The sequence below is a fragment of the Corvus hawaiiensis genome, chromosome 3 (genome assembly GCF_020740725.1).
Source record: "Corvus hawaiiensis isolate bCorHaw1 chromosome 3, bCorHaw1.pri.cur, whole genome shotgun sequence".
NCBI lineage: Eukaryota > Metazoa > Chordata > Aves > Passeriformes > Corvidae > Corvus > Corvus hawaiiensis.
Genome location: NC_063215.1, coordinates 43,808,759 through 43,835,010, shown reverse-complemented (window position 1 = coordinate 43,835,010; position 26,252 = coordinate 43,808,759). Strand labels below are relative to the sequence as shown.

The 26,252-nt window shown below is 34.3% G+C and overlaps 1 protein-coding gene across 4 annotated transcripts in view; it reads right to left on the bottom strand.

The window, feature by feature from the left end:
- Positions 1-1,378: 1,378 nt before the first annotated feature.
- Positions 1,379-26,252, bottom strand: part of GRIK2 (glutamate ionotropic receptor kainate type subunit 2) — a 366,043-nt gene continuing 341,169 nt past the window's right edge. For 2 of the 4 annotated variants that reach the window (XM_048299918.1, XM_048299921.1), the window contains 3 exons: positions 20,875-21,125; positions 12,609-12,786; positions 6,290-6,350 (listed from right to left, as the gene is read on the bottom strand). In XM_048299918.1, the coding sequence (XP_048155875.1) occupies positions 6,337-6,350; positions 12,609-12,786; positions 20,875-21,125 (443 nt within the window). In that variant the 3' untranslated portion in view covers positions 6,290-6,336. The other 2 variants (XM_048299919.1, XM_048299920.1) reach the window with 2 other exon arrangements.

Genomic DNA, 26,252 nt, shown 5'->3' with positions numbered 1-26,252 from the left:
ACCCAAAGACATTGGACTCAGCAATTCAAAACCTCCATGATTCTGTGATATGATTCTTCTATGATAAGCCCACAGGCCAGCTGTACTTATGCTAAATTAGCGTTTTCAACATAGCTGCTAATACATAAAATTGTTTAGTAGGTGTACATATCAGAAATTTCTGTTGATCTACCTCAGCCTAAATGTCCCAGCCAGTCCGTGTAAAGAAAAGATAAAAGAAAATGATAATGGTTACCACTCTGTTAGGCTGCTTTTCATTTCCTGGGCCAGCAGTCTACTTGTGGGGAAACTGTCATAAGACAATCTTTGGCATAAGTCCATCATAAATTGAACCTGTACCTTCAAAACCAAATCACTACAGATTTGGTCTGTGGTGGACAGTGCTGCCCAAGGAACACTGACTACAGATCCTTTACCAATTTTCAATGTTTTCATACAATTTTTTCAGGTGAATTTAATGTAATATATCCTATTTCCACCAAGAAAAAACTCCTACAGTCATGGCAAAGAGGAAACACTAGGATTTTGCTATTATTTTCAGCTTGGACTAGACTTCCTAAGTATCTGGAAAAACAATATGTTGTGTGATGAGGAAAAAAAGGTTTGTCTTGGCTCTGAGAACCCTTGAAAGACAGATCCATGTATAATTGCCAGTATATACTTCAACATTCAGAAGAACTAAGTTCAGTGATACAGAATTCCTTGAAGAAGAAAGAGATAAAAGAGAAAGCTGAAAAGTTTGTCCTCAAGGCCAGTTGCATTGTTTCCTTTCATTTATAGCTAGCATTTTTCTTGAATTCCCAAAATTTTTCATTCCAGCAGTCATAGAAGGATAGTGGTCTTGAATAGAAGCAAAAGGGAGTCTTTCTTTAATTTTGTTTAGAATTATATTTTGTAGAAAATCTCTAATTATATACATAAAATAATTACTAAAACAGGATTGCTATAGATTTCAGCAATGAGAGGTTTGTTGCTCTAAGTGGGAAGATAAGACGAAGGAAGGAAAAGTTCCTGGTGTTCAGCTTAACAAATCTCTTAATCATAACTTTTGGAAACTTCAACCAATCAAAAAATCTTTTTACAAATCTCATCCTGTATATCTGTGTTAATCTACTTATTTTTTTTTTAAATTTCTAATTTAGACAGTTTAATATTTAAACCTTTATAGAAGATATGTGAACATGATATTCTATTCCTATACCCCAACTATGTAGGGAAAATTCCAGTAAGATGAGTCAGTGTGATATCTCCTTTGGGTTGGTTTTATTGTTTTTATTTTTTGATTATTCTATTGCTGCAGTGATTAGGATTTCAGGCAATGAGCTAAAACAATATATTACTAGACTGGTAGTCAATCAGATCACTATCACTTCAAACATCATTTAAGAAGATCTACATTTTTTATTATTTATATAGCTCCATAGTTCATGGTGCTACATAGAACAAATCAAAGACAGATTCCCTGCCCCCTAAGAGCTTACAGTCTAGGCAAGTACAAGAACAACAAGAGAAGATAACACAGGAAGGGGACAGAGAGGGGTAGTAAATGAAAAGAAAGACAATTAGATTACAGTCACATGAAAAGCTAATGTTTTTATCTTGGTGGATACAAACTGGGGAGATGAGGTGTTTGAGTAACTTTATTTTAAATTAGAACTATATTTAAAGGAAAGCCAGAAGAAAAGGGCTTTGAAAACAAATTTCATAGTGTCAGAGGTGCTTGTAGGAAGGCAGAGAGGCAAGACTGGAAGGGAACAGGACACTAGCATGTTTGAGGTTGGAAAGCAGTGATCTTCTAAGTCAGACAAGCCAACCTCAGCGACCCTTGGTTTTCCTATACATCCTTGAAATTCTGACAAAAACAATCCCTTCTGTACACCTATTTTTGCCTTAAATATTATGTCAGTACATATTTGGGGCTATATTGGATAAAATCTTGATTCCTCTTAAGTAGAAGTCTTGACACTTCTTTCAAAGTAGTATTTCAGTCATCATTATTTGTGTTTATCAATGTATTTGGAGACTAAGTGAAGCTCTGTCTGAAGTACTTCAAATATTTTTCTAATATCCTTAATATAAAAACAATAAAAAATTATTTTATAGCATTATCTTTTACCTCTTACTATGATACTACCTCTGCTCATGATCCCTTTTCCCTGAAAATATTTTTATTTTGTAGAATATTAGGGCATTTCTCCTATTTGCGGCTTTGGATTTTGGCACAACATTTTTTCCCCCTCATAAATTATGTTTTTTCAATTCTGAAATATTAACTAGCTAGTGTATTAGGACTAAACTGTGTTATTTTGGGGGTTATGAACACTTTATGCATGAAATCAGAAAGGATTAACGCAGAGACTCAATTAATAATAAAACGAAAGAAAAGGTTATTTCAAATCTATATTGAATTCTTCAACTGAAAATTGAGACAGAAATTTCAGAAAGAAATATCACATATATAATCTGCCAGATACTCCCTGTATATGTCTGTACTTTTGTTTATATAAAAGGAGAATACCATTAAAAAAGCCTCCTGATGTCTATAATTGGACAAATCTTCATTAACTATAAAGCACCAGAGATCTCTTGACTTCATCAAACTATTTTCCTTATAATTTTCACTACCAGTCCTTCACAAATGGCATTTATCAACAACATAAAAGCAGTTTTGACCTTTTTTTCTAGTTATCTATTGCTATACGACCATGCTGAGGCAACCTGAAGATCTAAATGGTGTGTCTTTTGTGTCTTAAAGATTATAGATGTCTATTCTAATTGAAGCAGACACAGAGAAAAAATAAATTCCTGTTCAATTTCTACCTCCAATTGTCATCCACCAGGCAGCACCATTTCACTTGAGATATAACTGCTTTAAAATTCTTCTCTAGAGTGACATTTGAGGTCAATCTGAGAAGCACCCATCCTCCTGTCCTGAGAAGTGAGCAGGCTAATTAAGCTGTTATATGAAACCACATAAAGAAGTTATATATTGATTCCTTATCTTCGTGGGCCAGATATTTACTTGATTTTTTGCTGGGATGTTCCATCAATTTTAATGACAATATAGAAACTCATACAGCATGAGAATTTGGGAATTTTTCGATAAGCCTTTCAGAGGCTCTTCAAAACAAGGAATTTTTCTTCAGAATTGAGGAAGCAGCGGTGCTTTTTTCACAGCAGTGAAAAGAAAATGAAGTTTTTGAAGAAATTGTAAGAAATTGAGCTTTTTCAAGTACAAAACTATCAGTAGTATTTTCTACTCTTTTGGGGGTCATGTGTTAGTCAATTTTCTGTAAATGTCTTAATACAGAAATAATTACTAATGCACAACAAAGTAACAACATGAGTTAGTGTATGATTGTTGGAAAACGCATTATCCTACTACGAATCTGTGGAGCCATGCATTTCTAGTCTTGATCTTTAACACAAATCTCCAGTTACTTTGCATATCTCCCTCAATAATGGAAGGCTGAAATTCTGACCAAAATCTTAATTAAGCCACAATACCTCTGTGATAGAAGTTTTGTTCCTTGGGGAACTTTGACCCAGTAAAATATTTGGGACATATTCTGCATTCTCTCTTACTTTGGGTCACATAAAGATTGATGAGAATTAGTCTTCTGCATCATGGTGAGAATGAAATCCTGCTTATTTCAACATCCTCAATGGAGAAAAGAACGGTGTGTTTGAATATAATACAGCATTTTATTACATGATTTTACAAATTTTATTGTAAATCATCAATCAAATGCAATAGCCAATTTTATCCATTCCAAGCCATCATAATTAGGAGTTTTCATTGTGTTATATGACAGTTACCCTTTTCCCCTTTGTGTTTTAAAGAATTAACTTAAATATAAATTATGTAAGTATACTCATTTCCAGAAAAATTCCTAAAAGGGTTTTTATCTTCTTTATACTTCAGACAAAGATAACCTGTTCTTTGTTATCACATAAATGGGGATGAAACTCACAAATATAAGAGAATTTGCTTTCTCAGTCCCTGCTCACAATGGAAATGGCCAGCTCAGTCTCTATGAAGATTTATGATAACTGGGTAGTAGACACAAACCTCCCATTTACCCCCAAATTTCATTATATAATTTCTACAGTTTGGATGATATATCTTATATTTCTGTGCCATAAGGATAATGATAAGATTAAATTAAGCCTGAGTAAACAACCACTCTCATTACTTACCAATGACTTATTATCTATGATTATTTCAATGGTTTTTGGGGGGTTTTCCTAATTAGTCAAATTAATTTTTTTCCATGTAAAGACCATCTTCATAATTCTTTGTTTGGTTGACATAACATCCTACATAGTCCATACTATACATTTCTTGTTGAGATACAAATAAATTTACAGCAGACAGAGGTGCAAGATTCAGCAGCGTTAGGGCAGTATTTCAAAATGTTATGTCCAGGAACTCACCACAGACAGGACATATAAATTAACTTTGAAGCAGCTAAGAGCCAAATCCTGCAAATATTATCACAATGTACTGTAATGGCTTCTGTCAGAAATCCCAGCAAACTCTCTTGCCACAAATTTAGTGGCAAGAATCGTCAGGATAGGGCACTAAGCTGAAGCTAAGTACCAGTACTGATACAAAGTACTGCACATATGTTGCTCAAATCACACAGCAAAACCAAATCAACTAAAACTGACATAAATTTAATGCTTTCTTTCCTTTTTTTTTTTTTTTAATTTTGTGTATTGAATTCAAACAGCAAACTGAGTGCATTTTAACTTCTATCACAATGTAGTCAAGAGGTCTGTGTCTTTTACCATTTACACATAATTGTTCATGACAGCATGTTATCAGCTTAGTGGAAACCAGGGGTGTAGCATGGTAAGCAGTGGTGGTAGTGCACCTATTTTTTTATATTATATAACTTGAAAATATGTCTCTTCTAAGATTCCTTTTTCATGATAAAAATAGTTTTCACCAAACGTTGGTGGTGCGCACGCACTACCACTCATGCTTGGCATCACACTCCTGACAGAAACACATGTTCTTATTTTGTTGATAAAAAGTATTACAAAAATTTCCATACAAAAACTATTTTCATAGAAATCTTGCATTTCCACAAATAAACCTGAACATTTTTTTTTTTTTTTGGAAAAAAAAAACTGCTCAAGAATTTTGTTCATTTAGTACTGCGACTGTATTGAAAAATGCAGTCCTCCTTTAAGTTCTTGACATTCACTTCTTTTAGGTGACCCATCCCACTTCCAACATTAGCGAGAATTACACAGGCTCCATTGAGTTCAATTAGTAGCAGGAACAAGTGTTTCAAAACCTATTCAGGCTAAAATGCAAGCCCTCTATGTGTGAAATACACTGCTTCCCACCCCCCTCCCTCTTTTCACAATTATAGAAAAAAAAATTAATCGCTTATATCTAAAAGTTGTAAGATACATTCCTTTGTACTAAGGAAACTTTCATTCATCTAAAAATTGGGTCAAAATTATGGAAATATTTTTGTTCATTTTTTAGATCAACGTTCCAACCCAGTTAAATTTAAGTTACCTTTTTTTGTAATTATTATTTATTTACTTATTTCAGTGTCACAGTCCAAAAAAAAGCAGGTGAACATCCTCGTATTCATTCTTCTATTCATGGGATTCATGTTTCTTCACTTTTAACATTTCTTCCATCCAGGAAGCTCATATTGCTTGGTCCAGATGGTAGTTTCAGTCTACCAGCAGTTACCAACTTTTCTGTGCTGGGAAGTTCAGAAAAACATATGGTTTCTTGTTCCACTACAGTTCTGAGACATTACTTTTACTAGACTCCTTCTGTGGTTTGTATCATCTTGGACATTTATTCTCCCTTTCCTGGCAACCGTTGAACTTCTAAAGGAACCTGTAACTTCTCACTGAGACTGCATTTGAAACCAGCCACAAAACTCACATGGAACATTCATTCATTCAGAATGGTGGAAACCCATGACAAACAGTGTTAACCCTGCATAACTTGGTTGATCCATGATGCTTGTGATTCGAGTCTGGCCATTGCAACTGCTGAGATCACAGAGTCTCTAGTTCATAGACACAGCGGCATGAGGTAACTCATTTTATTTTGCACTTGTTGCATATTTCCACAGGAAACATTCTTGCAAGGTTGTTTGGAAAAAAGACGACAGTTTGTGCTTGGGGTATTTGCCTTCCCAGCTCTATGCCATGGTTTCTTTACCTGGCAACCTTCTGTCGTTAAACGTGTGCATGTTGATAACTTCTTCTGTTTTCACAATAACAGGGGCCTGTGGCTTGTGTTTTAATCGACGCTGACACTTCAGAGACATCCTTAGCTCCTCTACCATGGCACTACAGAAGGACCTCTACAGAAGGAAAGAGAGAAACAAGAAAGAAAAAAAAACAAAACAGCTGTAAGAAATTACTAACTGCAATGCCTAGAAGCAGATTTACTGTACTGGCACAGCCTTGTCAGTCTTTTCTTTGTCTCAGTCTGAAGCTCAAAACAAGCTGTTGTCTTTACAATATGCATCACATAATAATCAAAATTACTTATCGAACTGTGATGACTCAGTGTAAAAATCACCTTGCCTCTACAATTATTTTTATGGCAGGTATGACTGTGGATGCATATGCTACATATAATTATTTCAAGCAGATTTTCTGTCAACAAGTTAGACTTACAGTACAGTATCTGAATGTAATATGTATATTAGGCATTCAGTAAAATCCCCTTAAGCATATTTCAAAATAATAATTGCATTTCTATGTGACTAAAATAAGTATTCTTCAACAAAACATTAAGGTTTAGTATAAGAAGTTTACCTGAATTCATGTTTAAACACTGTTAAAATCCAGATCCATTACTGAAAACTAATATTTACTCTGTTATTTATAATATCTTCCGTACATAAACACTTTCCCCACTAGTGATTATCACTTATGGAGTATGTGTTGGCAAAAAAAACCCCCAAGAATTCAGTTTTGTTGATCTTTATGAAAAGCATATTATTAGAAAAAGTTTATTAAAATTTCCGTCAAATCCTCAAAGCCCTTTTTCCATTTTGCAGTGCAAGCAATTTGAAAAGTAAAGTAAAATCTCCCTATTCCCTCAGTCTCACTGAATTTTCAACTGCTAATAGTGTGCTGAGCAATTAGACTTGTCTCAGTGTGAGAATTGGAGTATGGAATGACATATGGTAGTAAGGAAAAAAAAGTCTCACTTTTGGGCTCTGCATCATAGAGTTTAACTTAAACTTTTTCCAGATAATGGAGAAATGTACAACTAAATAACACATCCCAGAAGCTGAGATGTTAAGCCAAGCCTCTGACAATTGCCCTCACCCAAAATAAATTTGAGGTGTGACCCTTTGCATTTTTCTCTCTTAATAATTAATTTCCATGCCAGGAAGATGATCAGGAAAAAAGGTAAATTAACAAATAAAAAACAAACAAGCAACCTATCAAACAAGAACCAAAAAAGTCAAAGCACCTAGAATTACTATAACTATCTCATGATCATTTTTTTTATTTTGCTTAATTAGTGGTAGTCAATATATAATTGTCTCCTTTACCTTTCAAATAGAAATCCTGCTTTATTTCTGATCTGTTATATCTTCATTGTTCATACAAATCTGAAGCTTGGAGGTTAGATCCAAAAAATATTTAAGCACCTTACCCTACCTAGTTCTTTGGGAATCTAGATTGAATCTGTATTTATAAAAGTCTGCATTCAGCTTCCAACCTCCAGGGCTGAAAGCACTCAGTTTTCCACATTACATTTTACAGCTAGGTCATTTGGCAGTAGTAAAAATTCTGTGAAACACACTGGTGCTTGGCTCAGTCCCGGATCCTATCAGAATTCACATTCCAGTTCTCTACACACGGTTATCAACACAATAGTTATGCTCTGAGAGGACCTAACAAACCAAGTTCCTTAAAAAAATGTGGCAACTGCTAAAGAAGAATATGAGGCAGATATCCTTTTCTTCTGTGCAGCCAGTCATCAGCTGGAGCATTAGAGCTGAACATGACTCACATTTAAGAGTGTCAATATAACAGCATCTTCTACCAGAGAAATTTAAGCTTCAGTGTCTCAGTAAACAGCTATAACCTACAGGTTAAATTAGACCATTCCAAGGTAAATTCACTTGCAGTTGGGGCCTACAATCCTGTTCCACTTGGCACAGTAGCAGTTAATGGAGGCAGAGAGAGAGAAAGGGGGACAGGAAAATGTGTACTGTTCTGTGGATTAGGAAGGAGAGCAGACAGCAGCAGAGGAAGGGCTTTAGTGGTAGTTCTTGTTTCACTGAGGAGTTCAATAGTATTACATAAAATTCTGTTTTGTGCAGAAGACTGCAAACATGATTTTTCTTATTCATGAATTAGAACTGAACATGAATTCATCAGATCCTGAACAAATGCACCCTTCCCTAATCCTTTGCGTGAATCAGGATACAGGAAGGTGGGAAGCGAAGGAAAGGACAGTCTTGCTCTGTCTGTGATACTCTTCCTTTGAAGCATTTCTTTCTCCTGCTGAGTTTGAAATAAAGGAATAATGCCTATTCAACTTACAACAGAAAGGGTTTTAACACCTACAACTAAGAAAATAAGTTGTGAGTCCGAAGGAGAAGGAGGTATAACTCTCTGGTTCAGAGTCAAGTACTTGTCCTTGAGAGGTGAAAGTTTGGCGTTTCTGGCTGAAGTGAGCTCTGCAATGTGCGCTTGGTTGACATCCAAGACAGCTTTCTTTGTGTGAATGAGGTGGCTAAAATTCCTAATTGAATGGTCTGAATTTAATATGTCAGCTCTTAAAGCATAAGGTATCTTTGCTGAGCATTTTGTAGAAAGCAGAAAACTGTACCTCCTTATCCAGCTATACTTTGAAAGAAAATATTCAATTCTCTTAGATTTTCCCTTTTTTCTAATAAAGAGCTGTTGCTTGACATCAAAACTGTCATTATGATTACAAAATTGAAATTAACCCTGAAATATTTTAAACGGACAAGATTAAATTTAGTATTCCCTAGTGCCTTACAGGCTAAATTGCTAAGGCTTGAAGATCTTGGAATTTCTGCTATGTGAGGAACCTAGCATATAACTCAGGAATTTCATAGGGAATCCATTAAGAGGTAAATGGTGCAACTCAGCACTACACCACTTGTAGACATTATATGGCTCTCACCTTTGGAATTAAAGACCTAACTGAAATATTATGATGAACAAAATCTCTCTAAATTTTAAAATGATGCATTAGCACTTAAAACTTTCAAGGTTGTGTGTCTTGTCTTTTTTTTTGCCAAGATGTCTAAGAAGAGTGCCAAATTAGAACGAATACTTTTCAAGAGGCATCAATCCACCAAAACCTTTGCAAAAATCTGCAAAGGGTGTACATTTTTAGGTAATATCAGTAGGAAATTGATTGCAACCAACATTCAAGAAGTAAGGAAATACATGTCAACATTCTGAAATACCCTGAAAATGAGACCTCAAATAACTTGCCAACACAGTTTATCTGAGAATTTTACCTGGCTATAAAAACTCGTTAAAAGAGTAATGTTGAAATGAGTGACAGTCTTAATAAGGCAGATGCTACAACTTTGAGAGAATCATTTTATATAGAATATTCTTCCATTCTATATTTTCAAATTATTTTTAATAAATTGTTTATGGGAACTTTTATTCACATACAGTAATAAAAATGTTGTTTCCAATGAAGAGTATTGTTACACATCTTTTGTTTGTTTGTTTGTTTCAAATTTCACACACTGAAATACTCATGTATTTAAAAAATATTATTTCAAGGCTATGTTAGAGTTCATGACGCAGATCTTTTTTCTTCTTTGGGTTCTCTCTGAGAAATAAAAGGAAGAGTTCTCACACATATTACAAAAGTCATATTCAATAAATTTCAGAAAGGATTACATTATGGTTTACTTTTTAAAATTGAAATCATCAATTTTTTTGTCTAATTTCAATTCCAATCTCTGTAGTCTCCATTTTCTATACAGTTAACTTTGTGTTCTTTCACTGGTAGGATACAATTTTTGGAATAATAAGACATGAAAACAAGAAGCAGCTGTAGAATATTTTTTTGGTGACAGGTAGAAAACATTTTCAGATATGATTTTAGAAAAGATAATCCAATATCTTGATCCTGAATTCAATTGCTAGGGAAAAACAGCAAAATGTTTACAGAACTGAAAGACTACATTTCAAAACTGTTGTCCGTCATGGAATTGAGCACTTTAGTATATATTACAAGACTCTCCACTTAATTCAAAGAAAATAACCTGTTGCTCCCAACTTACCTTCCACACTGCAGGCATGTTACAAGAACATCAGTTATTATCGATTTTTCACTAATCCTTACAAAATCATAAGTTGTCTTCTTAAATGCTACCAGAAAGTAAATGCTGCTTCCAAGTCATCAAGTATAATCAAATGCTAGAATTTAAGGACAGCATACAGCTCTCTAAACCAAGTGCACATAAGTGCATCTGTTTTTTTTGCAACATATCATGATAAAACATTACAAAAAAAGTGTACAAAAGATAATTTTAATCAGAACTGTAGTTCTTAGCTTTCTAACACAAAACAATTATGAAAAAGTTAATCTCCTTAAGATAAATAAAGAAGTAACTGACACATCTGACATTCTTTGCCACAGCTGACATCTCATAAGTCATGAAGAATCAAGATGAGAATTTTGCAAAATGTTACCGCTTCTTACAAGCTGTTTAGACAGCTTATGCATGGCTTTACTGCATGAGAAAAAATATGTATTTTTGCAAGTGTATTAATGTGAAAGGTAGATAATACTTACGCTGCTTTCATTATTTTGCTTTATGGGAATTTAGAAAAGTATTTAGAAATCATAATAGCATTTGTTAGACACAGAATTATGAGACTATCACCATAGATTTTTCTTTTAACAGCCTAAAAAGAGCAACAGGAAGACAGAACAGCATGTCTGCACCCGTCTAAACATTCTGATTTAAGTGGTTAAGAGTCACTGTGTTTTAAATAAAAAAATCTCCAATCACTGGTTTATGTTTTTCCCTTCTTTGATGCAGATAATATAAAGCTGACTCTCAACATTCAAAAGAAATATTTAAGATCTACTGAGAAGTTCATTACTTCTAGTCTTATCTGTCAGACATTATTTGGAAATTTGTTCAATTATCTTAGAGCAGTAACAGCAGTAATCCTGCATTGTCTTATTGTGTTATGGGTCATTTTTCTAGTATCTAGGAGGACATATCAATCAAACTGCTTTTTGTCTTGAAGTTAGCTGAGAATGAATGCGCAGTCCTACCCTGACTCTCCCTCCTAATCAGTTTCTGATTCCTATGCCACTCCTTCAGGGCTTTTAAATATGTATGTGGAAAACCTGTCAGTCTTAAACTCTCTAGACAGAAAAACAAATCCTATCAGAACATTGGCTTAAGATCACAAAGAGATGAACAATTAAAGAAGAGAAAATAACCTCAGAAAAATAAAATCACATATCATGGTAGTTAAAGTACAAGCATTTCGAAGTTGAAGTGTACTTGTAATGATCAGATTTTTAGGTTGTTTAGTTATATACCTATTCTTAAGCATGACTGTAGATCAAAGGTTGCACATATATGTGCATGCTATACATATCTATATATGCATAATATAGTTACATTAAAAATATTTTGCCACTGACTTTTCTGATGCAGTACAGTTTCAATCCATAGCAAGCATAATGCACAAGTACACTTCAGACTAAATCCACACCAATTACCTAAACATATCACCAGTATATTCTCAATTTTAGATTTAGCAATTATTTGGTTTCTTGGTAGAAATAGAATGAGCAACCATTTTAGGTAGTTATTTTCAGACCAAAATAGATGTCACTTGTATGAAACACAAATTTCACTGCCCACTCAAATGAAGACAATAATATCAAGCAAAGTGAAAATTTTAATTCCACAGATCAAGCTTTGCTTTCACCATAGTATCTACAAAGTCACGACCAGTAGAGTAGTTGCAGACGTCTTGATGTAGCATGAGGTGCTTTACCCTGTGACTGAATGCTGGCTGTTTCAAGGACTTTCGTAGCTATTTGATGGGGAGGATCAACAAAAGTCTGATGGGACTGACCCTTCCTATAACAAAACAACACTGAAACAATTTTCCACAGGCTGAAGTGCTTGCTGAGTTTTAGAGTTATGAGATGAACTTGGATGACATACAGGACCTCATTGCAGGCCACTTCTAGTGTTTATTGTGTCTCCCAGTGGGACAATAAAATTCCAGCTTGCCTTAAATAAAGTATCAACTGGTGTCAGAAAAACCCACATAAAACAAACAAACAAACGAACAAAACCCACCAAAAAACAATTCAACCACTCTCCTAACAGAACAAAATGCACTCTGGTGGATGACAGAGACTTCCAGGAAAGCAACACTTGAGTTCATTTAAAGTCTTCTGAAGCTATTTTCCTTGTTTCCATCCTGACAACTACCCTTCTTCCTGTGGTTGGTGGGGAACTTCTATTATAGCAGAAAGCTTTTTCAAAGTGGTTTTGTTTAGCTCTGCCAGCAGCCTTTCTGGCCATTACACTGACCATGATATTTTTCTGACTCACCTGTGGACCTAGGCTGGGGCAGAAGGGATTGCACTTGTGTGGTTCCACTCTTTCCTCTCAGAGAAATCCCAGAGGATGGCATAGGGCAATTGCTCATCAGCCCCGAGGGCTCTCTCTCATGCAGGATTCCACAAGGTTTCATCCTGTCATCTCTCCTTTCAACATGTATATGAGGCCACTGAGGAGATAATGAAATAATTTGGGCTGTGGTGTCATTGACACGCAGATGATACACAGTTCTACTCTACTGTCAGACCAGGATGGTGCAGTCATTTTGAGCTTCCAGTGCCTGGCTGATATAGGGGGGTGATGGCAGTTTAATCCCTGGGAGACAGGTTCTGTGTTGGACAGGTAAAGGCAAGCACTCAGAAGATATCTTCTGTCCTCGTTTGTCAGTTCAACCTCTTCTGGAAGAGGCTGACAGTCTCACATTTCTCCAGGTTTGGGTCTGTGTTTTCAAATGGAAAGAGTGGCAATAAGTGCTATTTGTCATTAGTGTTTCAGTCAGAGGCAATAATTTCCACTGACGTAAACCGTGTCACACCAGTCCAGATCTTCTTCCAGAACATAGTACTGCTGTCTCATGTCCCTGGACAATGGCTACACATGACTCACAGGTGTTTAATAAGGACTGAGAGCAATTAATAGTACCTCAGCCATGCAGCTGCCACTGACAAAATAAATAACAGAATATCTGGCACTGCCTAACTGGTTTAGAACAACATCCATTGCAATGTTAATGGGTCTGTATTTTGCAATCACAGCTGCGCAGGATAATTCTCTGCCTTTCAGCAGAGGTGATCCTGGTTGCACCGAGTCAATCCCCTAAGATCTTGTATTCTCAGCCATGGGATGTGAAAGTTCATTCACTTGTTGAATGATCTTTGATCCTACATCTAAATTCATTCTTATTGTCCAAGGAATGTCAGGTTTGTTGATCACCAGGCATGGTGAAAGGAAATGATGATGATATGTAATTGATGCTTTGTAGTACCAATCTATCTGGATTAAAATGCTTTGTATAGCATAATTTGTAAATAAATAGTTAATTTTACAGAGACATTTTAGAAAATAAATATAATCTTTCTTACCTGAATTCTAAACACCTTTTTTCAAATTTTGCTCAGGTTAAGTGCTCTGTACATTATTCATTGCAAAAATTTATACTATTTTTATAGCTCAGTGTGATAGTATGAACTAAAAAAATTTGCCATGGCCTCAAATCATATTGAACAGAGAGAGACTATTAGTATTAACTTAATGCCAAGGTTTTCTACTGTTTTGGAAACACTATTATAGTCATATTGCAGTGCATAATGTCAAAAGGTTTAGCAGCCATTTCTCTACAATTATATGGTTTCATCTGACATTTTCTCAATCTAAAAGGTAGTTGGAAGTGCTTGTTGTTACTTTGCTGACCTATACAAAAGTCAAAGTAAATAAATCAGCTGAACTAAATTGTATTTGCTACTACACTTAACTACAGTATAGCTGATCAATTCAAAACTGAAAGTATAATGTTCTATATTAAAATATTATATGCTAAAGTAATATTTAGAGGAAGACAATGAAAAATTATTAGAAAGACACAAATGTTCTATGATCTGATTTTTTTCATTAGAATGAAGAAAATATTTTTATCAGAGGAGAAAATAATTATATAATGTGCATGGTTCTTTCTACTGATGAGTGAAAGTGAACTGTATTTGCTATAAAGTAAGCAAAATGCAGGGGTTTCCAAATTTTTTTTATACAACTTCAAATTCTTGTCAAACTTAAAATATTCCATAACTCAGACCTATGATTTAAGCTCTGATCTTTGACTGAATGACTATGGAACTATAGTGAACCTCCTGTACTTGTATACTTATGTACTCGTGTAATGGTCAACTTTACATACACTTCTAAATTTTCTGTTGTTTTTTGAAAGACACAAATTAAGATATTAAAAATACCTCAGAAAAAAGGTCTATTACCATATAGATACTAGTTGAACGGCAATCAAAAATCAAAATAGAGTCTTGGTTTTAGTGTGTTATTGTTTGAAAATTACTTTAAAATGCCACAGTTGGTAACTTGCTTTTTTCCTTTTTTTTTTTTTTTTTTCTTCTGTTAAAGGTGTTTGGAGGTGTAGGCTGTCGATTTGATTTTGGTTTTGGGGAGTTTTGTTTTGATTTGTTGGGTCTTGCAACAGTTCTTCCCTTTAGAAAATATCTTCTAATATCTACTTACATGGTTTCCAAGAGGGCATTTAATTAAAATTAATACCTGAAATTCAGGTAATCTCTACGCTTATGCACAAATTACCCATACAAGTTTGTACACGCTCTTACAGTGTTCAGGGGACTACAGGATGATAGAAGTTCCCAATTTTACAATGGCATATCTGCAGAATGCAGTGTGCTAATGTTGGAAATATGTTTTCTTTCATTACCTGTCCCAGCTGCTGCTTTTCCCAGCCAAAATTAAAATTTCTGAGGTTACTCCATTAAAAAATGTGACACAAGAATACAGACTACATCACTGACTGTAGATTGTATAAAAGCTACTTGGGATATAAATCCCAAAACTTTTACTTCAATTTACCAAGAATGCCCATATTCTTTTGTTTCTTGTAGCCTGAGGAACAGGCTTTTCAACTTTAAAATCTTTTGAACTTGTCTCCCTCTGGAAAGAAATCACTAGGCTGAGATTTACTTTGGTATTGTTCCAAAACTACTATAAATTACTGTCCCAGATTCAAAGGCTTTTGATATTAAACTCTTAGGAATATTTTTGAAATCCAGAAAAACTGACATAACTGCATTTTTTTGAGAAAGTAAAGAAAAATACTTTAGTGAACACTAATTTAATAAAATTTGGAAAAGTAACCCAAACCACCATACCATGAAATATTATGGTAAAACAAGAAGGATCCTAAAACATTTTCGTTTTTTCATGTGAAACTGTTGAAATTTGGTTTTGCACTGTTGGTAAGATAACAATTACAACAATGATTAAAATATTTACTTTCTACACATTCTGCTGACAAAGAAGCATCACAATATTCCAGTAATTATCAACTTCTTCCTGTAAGTCCTACCCATATAGGACAAGCTATATATTGCACTTTGCTCACATCAATTCTAAAAAGAAGCACTGTATGACATAATTAATGAAACTTATCCTAGGACAAATAGATCACAGAAGCACCTTGGAAAAGAACCTCTTATTAACATTTCTACTGACTCCATGTAAACAAATCGAGAACAGTTAAATCATATTTGAGAGAAGAAAAATCAGGATGATGTGTAACTGCATATGGAACAGCGCAACAGCTGTTTCAGCCTATCAGCTCTTGGCCCCTCCTTTCCTCTTGAGAAAGTTGTGGGACCACTGCATTAATAAAGCCAGGTTTGCAGATAACTTCTCCAGCCAATGCCACCCTCTCCAAAGAAACCCTGACCGGGATAGGCACAAGGACAACAATTTACAAGGGTGACAACAAGGAATGATTGATATGTCTGTGGCACTGCCTTCATCAATACTGTGAATTTCATCCTAATGTTTTCAGCAGTGCACGTGTAGTTTCTATCACACAGCTGACACTTACAGTAGTATCTAATTACTGTGTAAAAGTCGTAAGAAAATGGAAATAATCTCAGAGAAAACTTAAAAAAAAACCCCAACACACAAAATCAAAGGAAAGGTCAATAAATTCTCAAACTGAGAATTATCAATATATTATGCTGAATATTAATGGTCTTCAAGGTCAATGTTTTCCCTGGCCTTTATGATAATAATATGAACTAAACAAAACTAAATGCGTGAAATGGACATAGAGCCATAATGCGTTGATGCACATCAATTAAAGAAAAAAAAGAAAAAAAAAAGACATAGTAATTGTTTTAAATGGCTTCTGTTTCTAACCTTGCTTATTCACTGCCCTCTGAGTGCCTGTTAAAATAAGGGAGCAGGTCATTCAGCAGCAAAAGCAATTATAAAATGCAAATGACTGAGCATTTATTGTCAAGATTGGCTAGATAAAAAAGGTCTGATAATAACATGTTTCCAAGTAGATGACATAATTAGATGTTTGTATCATAAACAATGGGAAATAATACGAGCCTTTAGCATTTTTAGAAAGGCTGCAATTATAGGTAAGCATTGTGACATAAATTTTATTAAAAAGTGACAATTAAATTCCCTCTCAGAAATTAGAAGGCACCATCTTGTGGTTGCTCTGCAGGAATGCAGTCAGGACAACCTCTGACCTACCATCTCCTCCTACCCCTTTGCACTGCGCCAACTGGAATGTCAGTATTCTACCATAGACAAGGACAGTGCTCTGTCATTCCCAGCACTTGCTCTGAAGGAAACAATGAGACTATGTACTATGCAAGACTAGAAGAGTTATCTAGTCCAAAATACACTCCAGGTTATCGCATTATCAAAACGTGTGTGAGGTAGAAAATTCAGAATTACTACCAATCATAGCAGAACCACATTTAATTTCTAATAAGTCTAAGATCAAATTGTACCATAACCTAAAGACTCTGCAGCTCATTAAAGCTGCATGAATTTTTGAACCAGTTAAGACCAGAAACTCCTGTTCCTGCTATCCTTACATTACAAAAGCATGGTTTTAGCATTTTGCAGAAAGTATTCTAAATTATTGTAGGCAATTCATTTCAGGCAAGAGTCATCCAGATAAATTTGAGCCATCTCCAAAGACATAGTTAGTCTCATATATGGGTCACAGCTCAGCATTCAGAATTTCTTGTTAAATGGAATCTACAGTTGTAAGTAGAACAGTTTTATATGTAACACATGTATATTCCTAGCTACTGATCTCTGCTTTGGGCCCAGTCCCGCCAAGTGCTCAGTCATAGTGCCTTGTGAGATAAATTATCCACACTGATCTTTCTCAACTCAATTGTGCAGCTGAGCAGTGAATCATTTAACATGGAAATTTCAATAGCTTTTTTCTTCCCTGTAAATGTATGTGAAATATAAACAAGTATTAATGTAGTTATTGTTTTTATTGGTCTTATAATAAACTATAAATAAATATTTAAGAGAGGTTAATGCAATTGATGTTTATGTTATGATTTGATTGTATAATTCCAGAAATATTTTGTTGGTGTTACTGTTTCAGTATAAGATTTAATCTAGAATTTTTCACTATAGGAAGTGTATGACCTCATCTCTTAACAAATAGTTAAGGTATGTGTCTCATTTCACATTATTTGAAGTACTTAACAGTTCAAAATTAGTAAAATTTACATCTGTTATTTTTACACAAGCATATCTAGTTCCAACCTGCTGAAGGCTCAATGAGTTTGGAACAGCTAGAAATGATAGAATTTAAACCATATACAGCTGTTCTCACATTCATAATTTCTGGATTTTCTAGAAAATAGTAATTTAGGATACTTATTTGTCAGGCAAGCTAGCTTTAGTAAGCGTCAGTGACTGGCAGTCTAGCTGTGATAACATCCAGGCTTATCTTTGCTTTTGAAAGATGTCAATAAAAGAGGAATTTCTATCTGTCTGGAAAGTGTTGTGGTGGCATAAAATCATCTATTTTCTTCACCAGAAAATCTCAGGAGTACCATATGGTTCCTTTGGACTTTTAAACACATCAGGGGCATAGATGTTCTGAACCACTTTGTTTACATGATGCAACATTTTTTATTTTAGCAAATAACACCATTTTGTCGGCTGCTTTTCTGAGCTTGATTCCTTTCAAGATTTCACTCCTCCAAAAAGGTTCACACCAGCCAATATCACTGTTTATGTGTAAGCTCCAAGAGCAGGGTGACATAAAAAATTCTAAAACCCATATCTATATTATACAGTTTCAATCTGTATTGCCTCCCTGCTGGAAGTACAACTGAATATTTTGTACACATTAAAAAGCAAACACTCATGCCCACTTTTATCTCAGGATACTCTATGCACTCAGCAGCTGAATTTATCTGATTCGTTTTGTTTCCTTGGCTCTTAATATGACCTTTGATCTTCCCTGTTTCCAAATATTGACAAACACTATGACAGAATGATACTCTGATTTCAAAGGGATGAAACCACAAATGTTACCAAAAATAAGTGCCTCCTCTCTCCCCATGGGTTATCCAAAGCAGGATTATTTGCATGGTTTACTCCTCTCAGCAGAGGATTTGTAGAGACTGGAGACAAATTATAGGATTTCTCATCTCTCTCCAGGCTGCTGTTACTCCCTGTCCTAGGCAAAGGGGATCTGCTACACTTGGAGAGATTGAAAGACGTTTTCTGAAGGTCTTTGGGTGCTGCAAGAAGAGTGGGTGAGGGGATGCTGGGGTAGGCCAAGTGTAGGGACACGAGCATCATCTTCCTCTTAAGTTCATTCCATAAATAAAATTGCACTGAAATTTCAATGGTCTGCTGATATCAGGGTATTGGGGAGTAGCAGTCAGGAGATGGAAGGTAAGTGATTGGAGGAAAGGAGGAGAGAGAGGAGAGAGGCCTGATTCAACTCAACTCAGCTGCTTCACATTTATTCCTGACTTTTTAGATACCTAAATACTTGATGATGAAACATTTCTGGAACAAATGCTGTTGAAAGGTCACATTCCTCAAGTCACTGCTATCTCTATCCAACACGTATAAACAAACAAATGGAAAAAAGCAAAAACAAAAGAAAAAATAAATAAAAAACCACAAAACCGAAAAAAAACCCAAACCAAACAAACATAAACACATTCTCCCCCACCAAAACTGAAGGACTTAAGGAAACAAATCCTTAATTAGAAAATTTCTGTTTGCTTCCTCTCACAATTTCCAACATGCTGTTATTATCACATAAGATATGTATTTACACCCTATAAAATACTGAACTCATGTAACAAAATTATTATCAAAATCATCCTATTTTTCTAATTGAGTGCTTGCTAAAAATCCAGAAAAGTTAAACCAAATTTTACTGATTTTCATATGAGATCCATATCCATTTTAGGAATGGATAAAAATTATTGATATTTACATGGGTTTCTTAAGTAACCGGTATATTTTTCCTTACAAATTCATTTCAGAAACATAACATTCCAATAGTATGTTAACAGAAGGAATTACCCTGCAGTATTGTAAAGAAGAGGACCTAAAGGGTCCTTTAACAATTAAATGAATGTACCCATGTTCAAACAGTGTTTAGGACCTTGAAACCTCACACTGTCTTAGTGTGTGTTAGAAAAAAAAAATTAACAGTATATTTATAACAGGAAACTTGAGTACCAAAAGGTTGCCTCAAAAGAAGTGAAAACAAATAGTAAATTTTCTGAGTAATGATTCAAGTTATAAAAGTTCACTAGCATCATCTGGAAAAATACCAATATAAATACAGCTTTTGGATTTACTACTGATTTTATCAAATTAAATTTATAAACATAAATTTAAAAAATGTCATAGGTCACAATCTCCTCAAAAGCAAAAAAGAAAAAAAAAAGGCAAAAAAAAAAAGACCTAGAAAAATCCAACTGTTTCTCTCAAGGTTTAAAATTCAGAATTTGCCATAGCAATAAAATACACTGTTTTAGTTTAGGTTTAGACATGGGCACATACATATAGAAAGATTTATTTAATTATTTTGCAAAAGTGATAATTTCAACTACAAATTTTTCAATATATTACTAGTCTTAGCACAATTACAGTATTCTGGTTGTATAAATTGCAAGTACAGAACAAGTTAACAATAGGATTTTCAAAATTGGGTCAGTTTGAAATTACAGGACATCATATCAGTAGTAAACCCAGCAAAAAAAGAATCATGTAATCTTTTCCAGATGTTACCAGGACAACTTTGCAAGTATAAACTCCTATAAAGAACATTTCTATAGAGACATTTTTAGATTTTTGCGTTGAGCTACAGACAGTTTGTCTTTTAAAAATCAGAATTATCAGTAGAAGATTAATTTGTTTCCCATTACAGTTTCAGATTTCTTCTTCATCCATAAAATTAACTGCAGTGAACTTCCAGGAGTAAAAAGCTGTCTTTTTTCAGGCTTGAATAAGAGGAGAAATAGTCACTTGTCCTGAAATCTGGCTACAATTAAACACATTGAAGAAAAATTAAAAGCCGTAAATGTAAAACTTTGGATATTTTGCTGTCATCCTTTGTTATACAAATACTTTATTATAAGAATAAACAGTAAATATGCATCACCTATATTTCACTAAACATCACTAAAGGATTAAAGAATTATTTAAATAAACCATAAATAAAAAATAAACAGGTAATAACAATATTTACCTTTTCCAACTGGGCATTTTTTTTTGATTTATACAAAAACTCCCCCACTGCCACAAAGACAGAAAGCACCAATCCTGCTGCCAGCACGATGAAGATTCCTCCAATATTTTGAACTCCCAAAGCACTAGCCTCTTTACTTTCCTCTTCTGGGCAACCATTGCCTCTCCACCATTTCTCTTTCATCATGTGGAGCTTGCCTTCTTCCTGCAGCTGAAGAATTGCTATAGTGATCTTGTCTCTATATGGAGAACCTGAAGAGACCACAGGGAAGAAATATCACATGGAATTTATTACACGAAATGTTAGTTATTCCAAATAAGAATAAATAATATCTCATGAAAAACTATATCTTTAACAGCCATAATATTAATCAAAAAGCCATTTGATTCTCAACAAAGTCACACTGGTCACATAAATACAAACCCTCTTGCTCACACAAATATGTATCTATAAATCTTGAGCCAGCTGGTGTTGCCAGTAAGCCAGGCCACTTGATGCAACAATTCCTATCACATTTAGTCCCATGGTCTCAAATGTCTTCATGTCCAACTATTATATTCAGCCAAACAGTATTCTTCCAATTTTTTCAATTATTTTTCTCAATAAGTGTTTAAATGTGCTTCAGTAGATTTTGTCCAATATACATAAATCTACAGGCTGTTGCTTCATATCTTGTTACTCTAAAGCTAATACAAGGTCTGATATTTAATGAACACTTTATCCTATTATTTTATGAAAAGAGGGAAAAATAATTTATGTTTCAGGACCAACCCACAAAAGTCTCTATTTGATATATTGTCAGGCACTTAAAATACCTTTCAACATGCACTTACTTATTAGCAGTACCAGGTATCAATACATTCAGAAAAAATAGGGTTAAGTGTGTTTGGATAACAGGGAATTAAATTATCATATGTTGATGTATCTTTTTCTCATATTTCAGTATTTTAAAATGACACGATAATTTCGTAGCTTTTGAACATTTCAGTATTTCAAGAGGCAGTTCAAAGGCTGGTGTCATATCTTTGTATATAATCTGCTCTCTTTTTCTTTACATTGTGCATAAGGGCTTTTCAAATAGTATTTTAAAATCTACATTGATAATTGAATAATGGCAATGGAGAAAGCTTATATTTTCTTAATGTTAGAGAGTAAATCATGTCAGTTAGAAGTGCTTTCTCTGTTAAGACTTGTGCAATGTTTAAGTAAAGAACAAAGCCATCATTTTTCTTGTCCTCCTTCAAAAACAGGAACAAAAGACTCTTCATTAAAGTGGTTAAGAAATCTCAGGAAAGAAAGAAAAAGAGTAGATGAAAAGGCATGGCATCCCCTCTTTCAGTTGATATGAATGCAATTCTAGAATTAAGACCGCCCCTTATCTTTCTATCATAATAATGTTACTTACTGGCTATAGTTTTTAGGGTTTCTTTCAGCTGAGTAATAAAATACATTTTCATTAACTTGTTAACCTTTTAAAAAAATCCTCTGTATCAGCTAGGGAGATGCTGCCTGTTTAACTGTTTAATGTACTGTGATCAACTGTGAAGGAGATGAAGAAATGCATGGATAGGATGTTTTATAGTCTTTAAACTGTTGGAAAACATAGATATTATTTTTTTAAATTTCTTTTAACTTATTCCATATTTCTTCAAATTCTTTTTACATACTTAGAACTTATCCTGAGAAGAAACCATATAACAAAGAGCTGCTGTGCCAGTATAGAACATAGAAAGGACTGCTAATTACAAAAGCACCTTTTCCTTTATTCAAGAATAAAAAGTGGGAAGAGCCATCCTCAAAGTATTTAAATTGCAAGGACTTGTGCATTTATTGTCTATGTTTAGAAAATGATTATGTTCTGTGCTAGGAGGCAAACTGTGTTTGCACAGGACTATATAGGAAGCAGAAAGAAAGGAAAACAAACTCTTTTCTACTCTCTCGTGCATGCAAGGGCCTAAGCTACATCATTTCAGACCATCCTGATGATGCTGGAACTGTGCAAAACCCTATACTTGACACATTGTTTCAGTCAGATGGAAGAAAGAAAGTGATTAGTCCAGAAGAGCCTGGGGAAGTGTAAGTGCATTCTGTAATCTCTTGGGGATATTTTCAACATTGCACTGCATATCAATATTTAACAACAACAACTTAAATAACATTAGATTCAGAGAAATAGTCTTGGACCCAGTTTAAGCTGTCTTCTGATCTGACAGGCTGCTTTCTAATTAAACTGATTTGCATTTTGTTTCCACACTTTCTGTAGGCCTAAATATAGTGAGTACCATCTATTCTTCATGTATTATTTATATTTTTCTGGGGATCAGATTTGTACACTTACAATTGTAGTCTGTTTGAAGCAGTTAAAAAATTAACTGAGGAATTCATAGACAGAACAATAAAGCATGGGCTAATACAGTCTAAAATTAGTTAAGTTTATGAGGGTTGCATTAGAAACACACAGCTAAGAGTGATTTAGTTCAACAGGATTTGTATTACTTTCTGTCGGTGGTTTGCAAAATTTTGCATAAATAGTTGTGGAATGGACATATTACAGGGCCTTTGGTGTCTCTACTGCAATGTTTATATTTGTTATACCTTATTATCCTGTCTAAGAAGTGATCCTGTCACAAGTAAGGATCAATGTGGAATGACCAGCATTATATATTGCTGCTGTTAAATCAAGCATTTAAAAATTTATGCCCATGAAAAAACTAGCACTGAATGCTGTAGTTCTATTCTATTTCTGAAAGACTTCAAATGTTGTAAGTTCATAGCTTTACATTTTGCAGCAAATACCAAGTACACCTAATAATCTGATACTTCAAAAAAAGGAATTTTTAATGCTGTTTATACTGATTCAAGTAGCTATTAAGAGAACAAAGGAAGCATATGAACAATATTATTCCTCAGACTAGATTTTCTCCTAGCTTTTTTTCTCTTACAGACTGGACTGCAAGTCCCAGCAATGGAAAATCCACCGAGAAGCACCTGAAGTGGCTAAAAGTATCACAGTCTGATCTGTGGATTACAAAGGTAGCATAAAAAAAAGAAGAAACAATAAATAGAGAATATGGTCAAGGCCCCCATATTACACCCTGGATGTAACAGCTGTTTTCCCTGTAGAACTGAAAAATGTTAGCAAGTAAATGCAAAAGATTTCTGACATTTATGGGTAATATTCGCTATTACTCTCATTACATGACTGAAAGATGACTTGAGCCCTGCCATGAGGTGTTGCAAGACGGGCAAGTCCTGTTTTTTATGTTTTTAAACCTAAAGTGTTTAATATAATTTTATTTAAATTCTCATTTAAGAGAATTTACTGTTCAAAACAAAAACAAAAAAGCCATGAAAAGAAAATAGAAACTTTAAGACTCACGAAAAATACATATGAATGAATTTGCAAAATACATATAGAATGAATAAGAGTGAAGTAATAAAGTGTAAGGAAAAAAAGAAAGAAAAATAAAAGAAACAGAGAATAAAATTCTGCAACATGAGGACATAGAAAGTTCACATCTCAACCTTCAATAGAAAGACAAAGCAGTTGAAAAATAAACAGTCTTGCAAGTCAGTACATGGAGAGAAGACAGGGAGGAGGCAGACAGGGATTTTTAAAACTCTCTTCCAAAATCAGGGGAAAAAATTGAATATATAATCTTCCATTGAGTGAAGAGAAAGGGAAAAGATCAGTATGGAAATATCTGACTTTTTCTCCCCTCTTTTTTGTTTGTTTCTCCCACTTTTATTTCTCTATCAACTGATTATATATTACCATGACAAACTGGGACTGGAGACCTACAGAATAAAACCTATGCATTATTTACTGATCCTACTCCAGCTGCTTTTTGCAGGAATGAGAATTTCTGCCAGAAGAATTTTAAGCCCTTCTGTTATAGATTAGAAAAAACTTAGTACTTTCCTGCACAAGTTCAACAACCTCGAGAGGGGAAGCAATAACTTCTAAGTGCAGTTACCTGCTTATGAAAATTTAAAATAAAAATGAAAATTTGCATAAAAGACCTTTTTCTAAAGCATCTCTACAAAACTAACAGTCTCCCAGAGTTACTGCAGAAGCTACGCATAGATATGTTTTCTGCCCTGAAGTCTCAGTATATAAAGATTTATGCACATTATGATATGTTTAAACATAAATTATGAACACATAAGCTTTTTATATTGAGACTTCACTGCATACAGATTAGTACTTTGAGATTCTGCTGATCTAGCTGGTCTTGAAAATGCTTCCTACTAGATTTTAACTTAGTAAAATCTCCTGCCTGGTTACTTTTAGTCTGTTTTACCCATTCTACCATAAGAAAGTAGTTGGAGCATATTTTTACCCTAAGTAAATCAAAAAGAAGAACAGCAGACTGCTAACACTTTCAATAAGAAAATTTTCAACCAGGAAATTTTTGGTTTCATCATGCCAGGTCCATTTTACCAAAAGGAATCACTATGAATTGCCTAGTATTTTAAAATATGCCCACAGGACACACTTGCATACTTCTGATTTGCTAGATAGTAAATTATATTCTGAATACACAGAGACCACTGTTAGCATCTTTTATTCCTGTTTTTTTTTTCTTTTTTTATAAATAACCCCAAGACCATTTTATTTATCTTGCAACATTATATCATACGCTGTGTGCTTGGCCTAAGCAAAAGACAAAGGTTCACATTCAGAACCTAGGTACAAAATTTAGATAATTTAGAACTTTTCTGAGTAATAAAGTATTTATTGGAAGGAGAAAACCACACTCAACAGGAAAGATATCTAGGTTTTGAAGCTGTATGTGACTAGTATACGTTGAACAAAACAACCAATTCAAGTTCTAGTTTTACCAGTTGAAAGGAAAAAGCACTAAACTCAGAATGGGAGAGTTCTGGCTTATTTGTTTTGAGTTTGTTTATTCAGCATGAACCCATTCCTGTTGTGGTTACACCAGACTGATCTATCTATCTTAAAGTTAGTTTGTGTAAATACAACCAACTGCAATCACAGTCTCATCCCAGTGTAAGCATACCTGAAATTTCCATAAGAATTCTGATTAACAGCATATATACTACTGGGAAAGGGTGAATCATTTAAGTTTTAGCCTAACAACATCTCTCTTATCCAATAGCTTAGCCCTATCAAGAACCACAGACTAAATGTTCTGCCACCAAACTGGTTGTGTGCTTAGAGATATCATATTTGAAAGTTTTGGTGTTTGTATTTTTCTATTATCTCTGCTCATCTGTTACTATTGCTTTTACAAGACAAAATTTAGTTCCATCCTTTGGAATAGACATTCCTTCCTAGGAGATAACTGGTGACATGCTATATGGAGTTCAGTTTCTTGCAAGTGTCATACATACTGCAGCCATAGGCATGA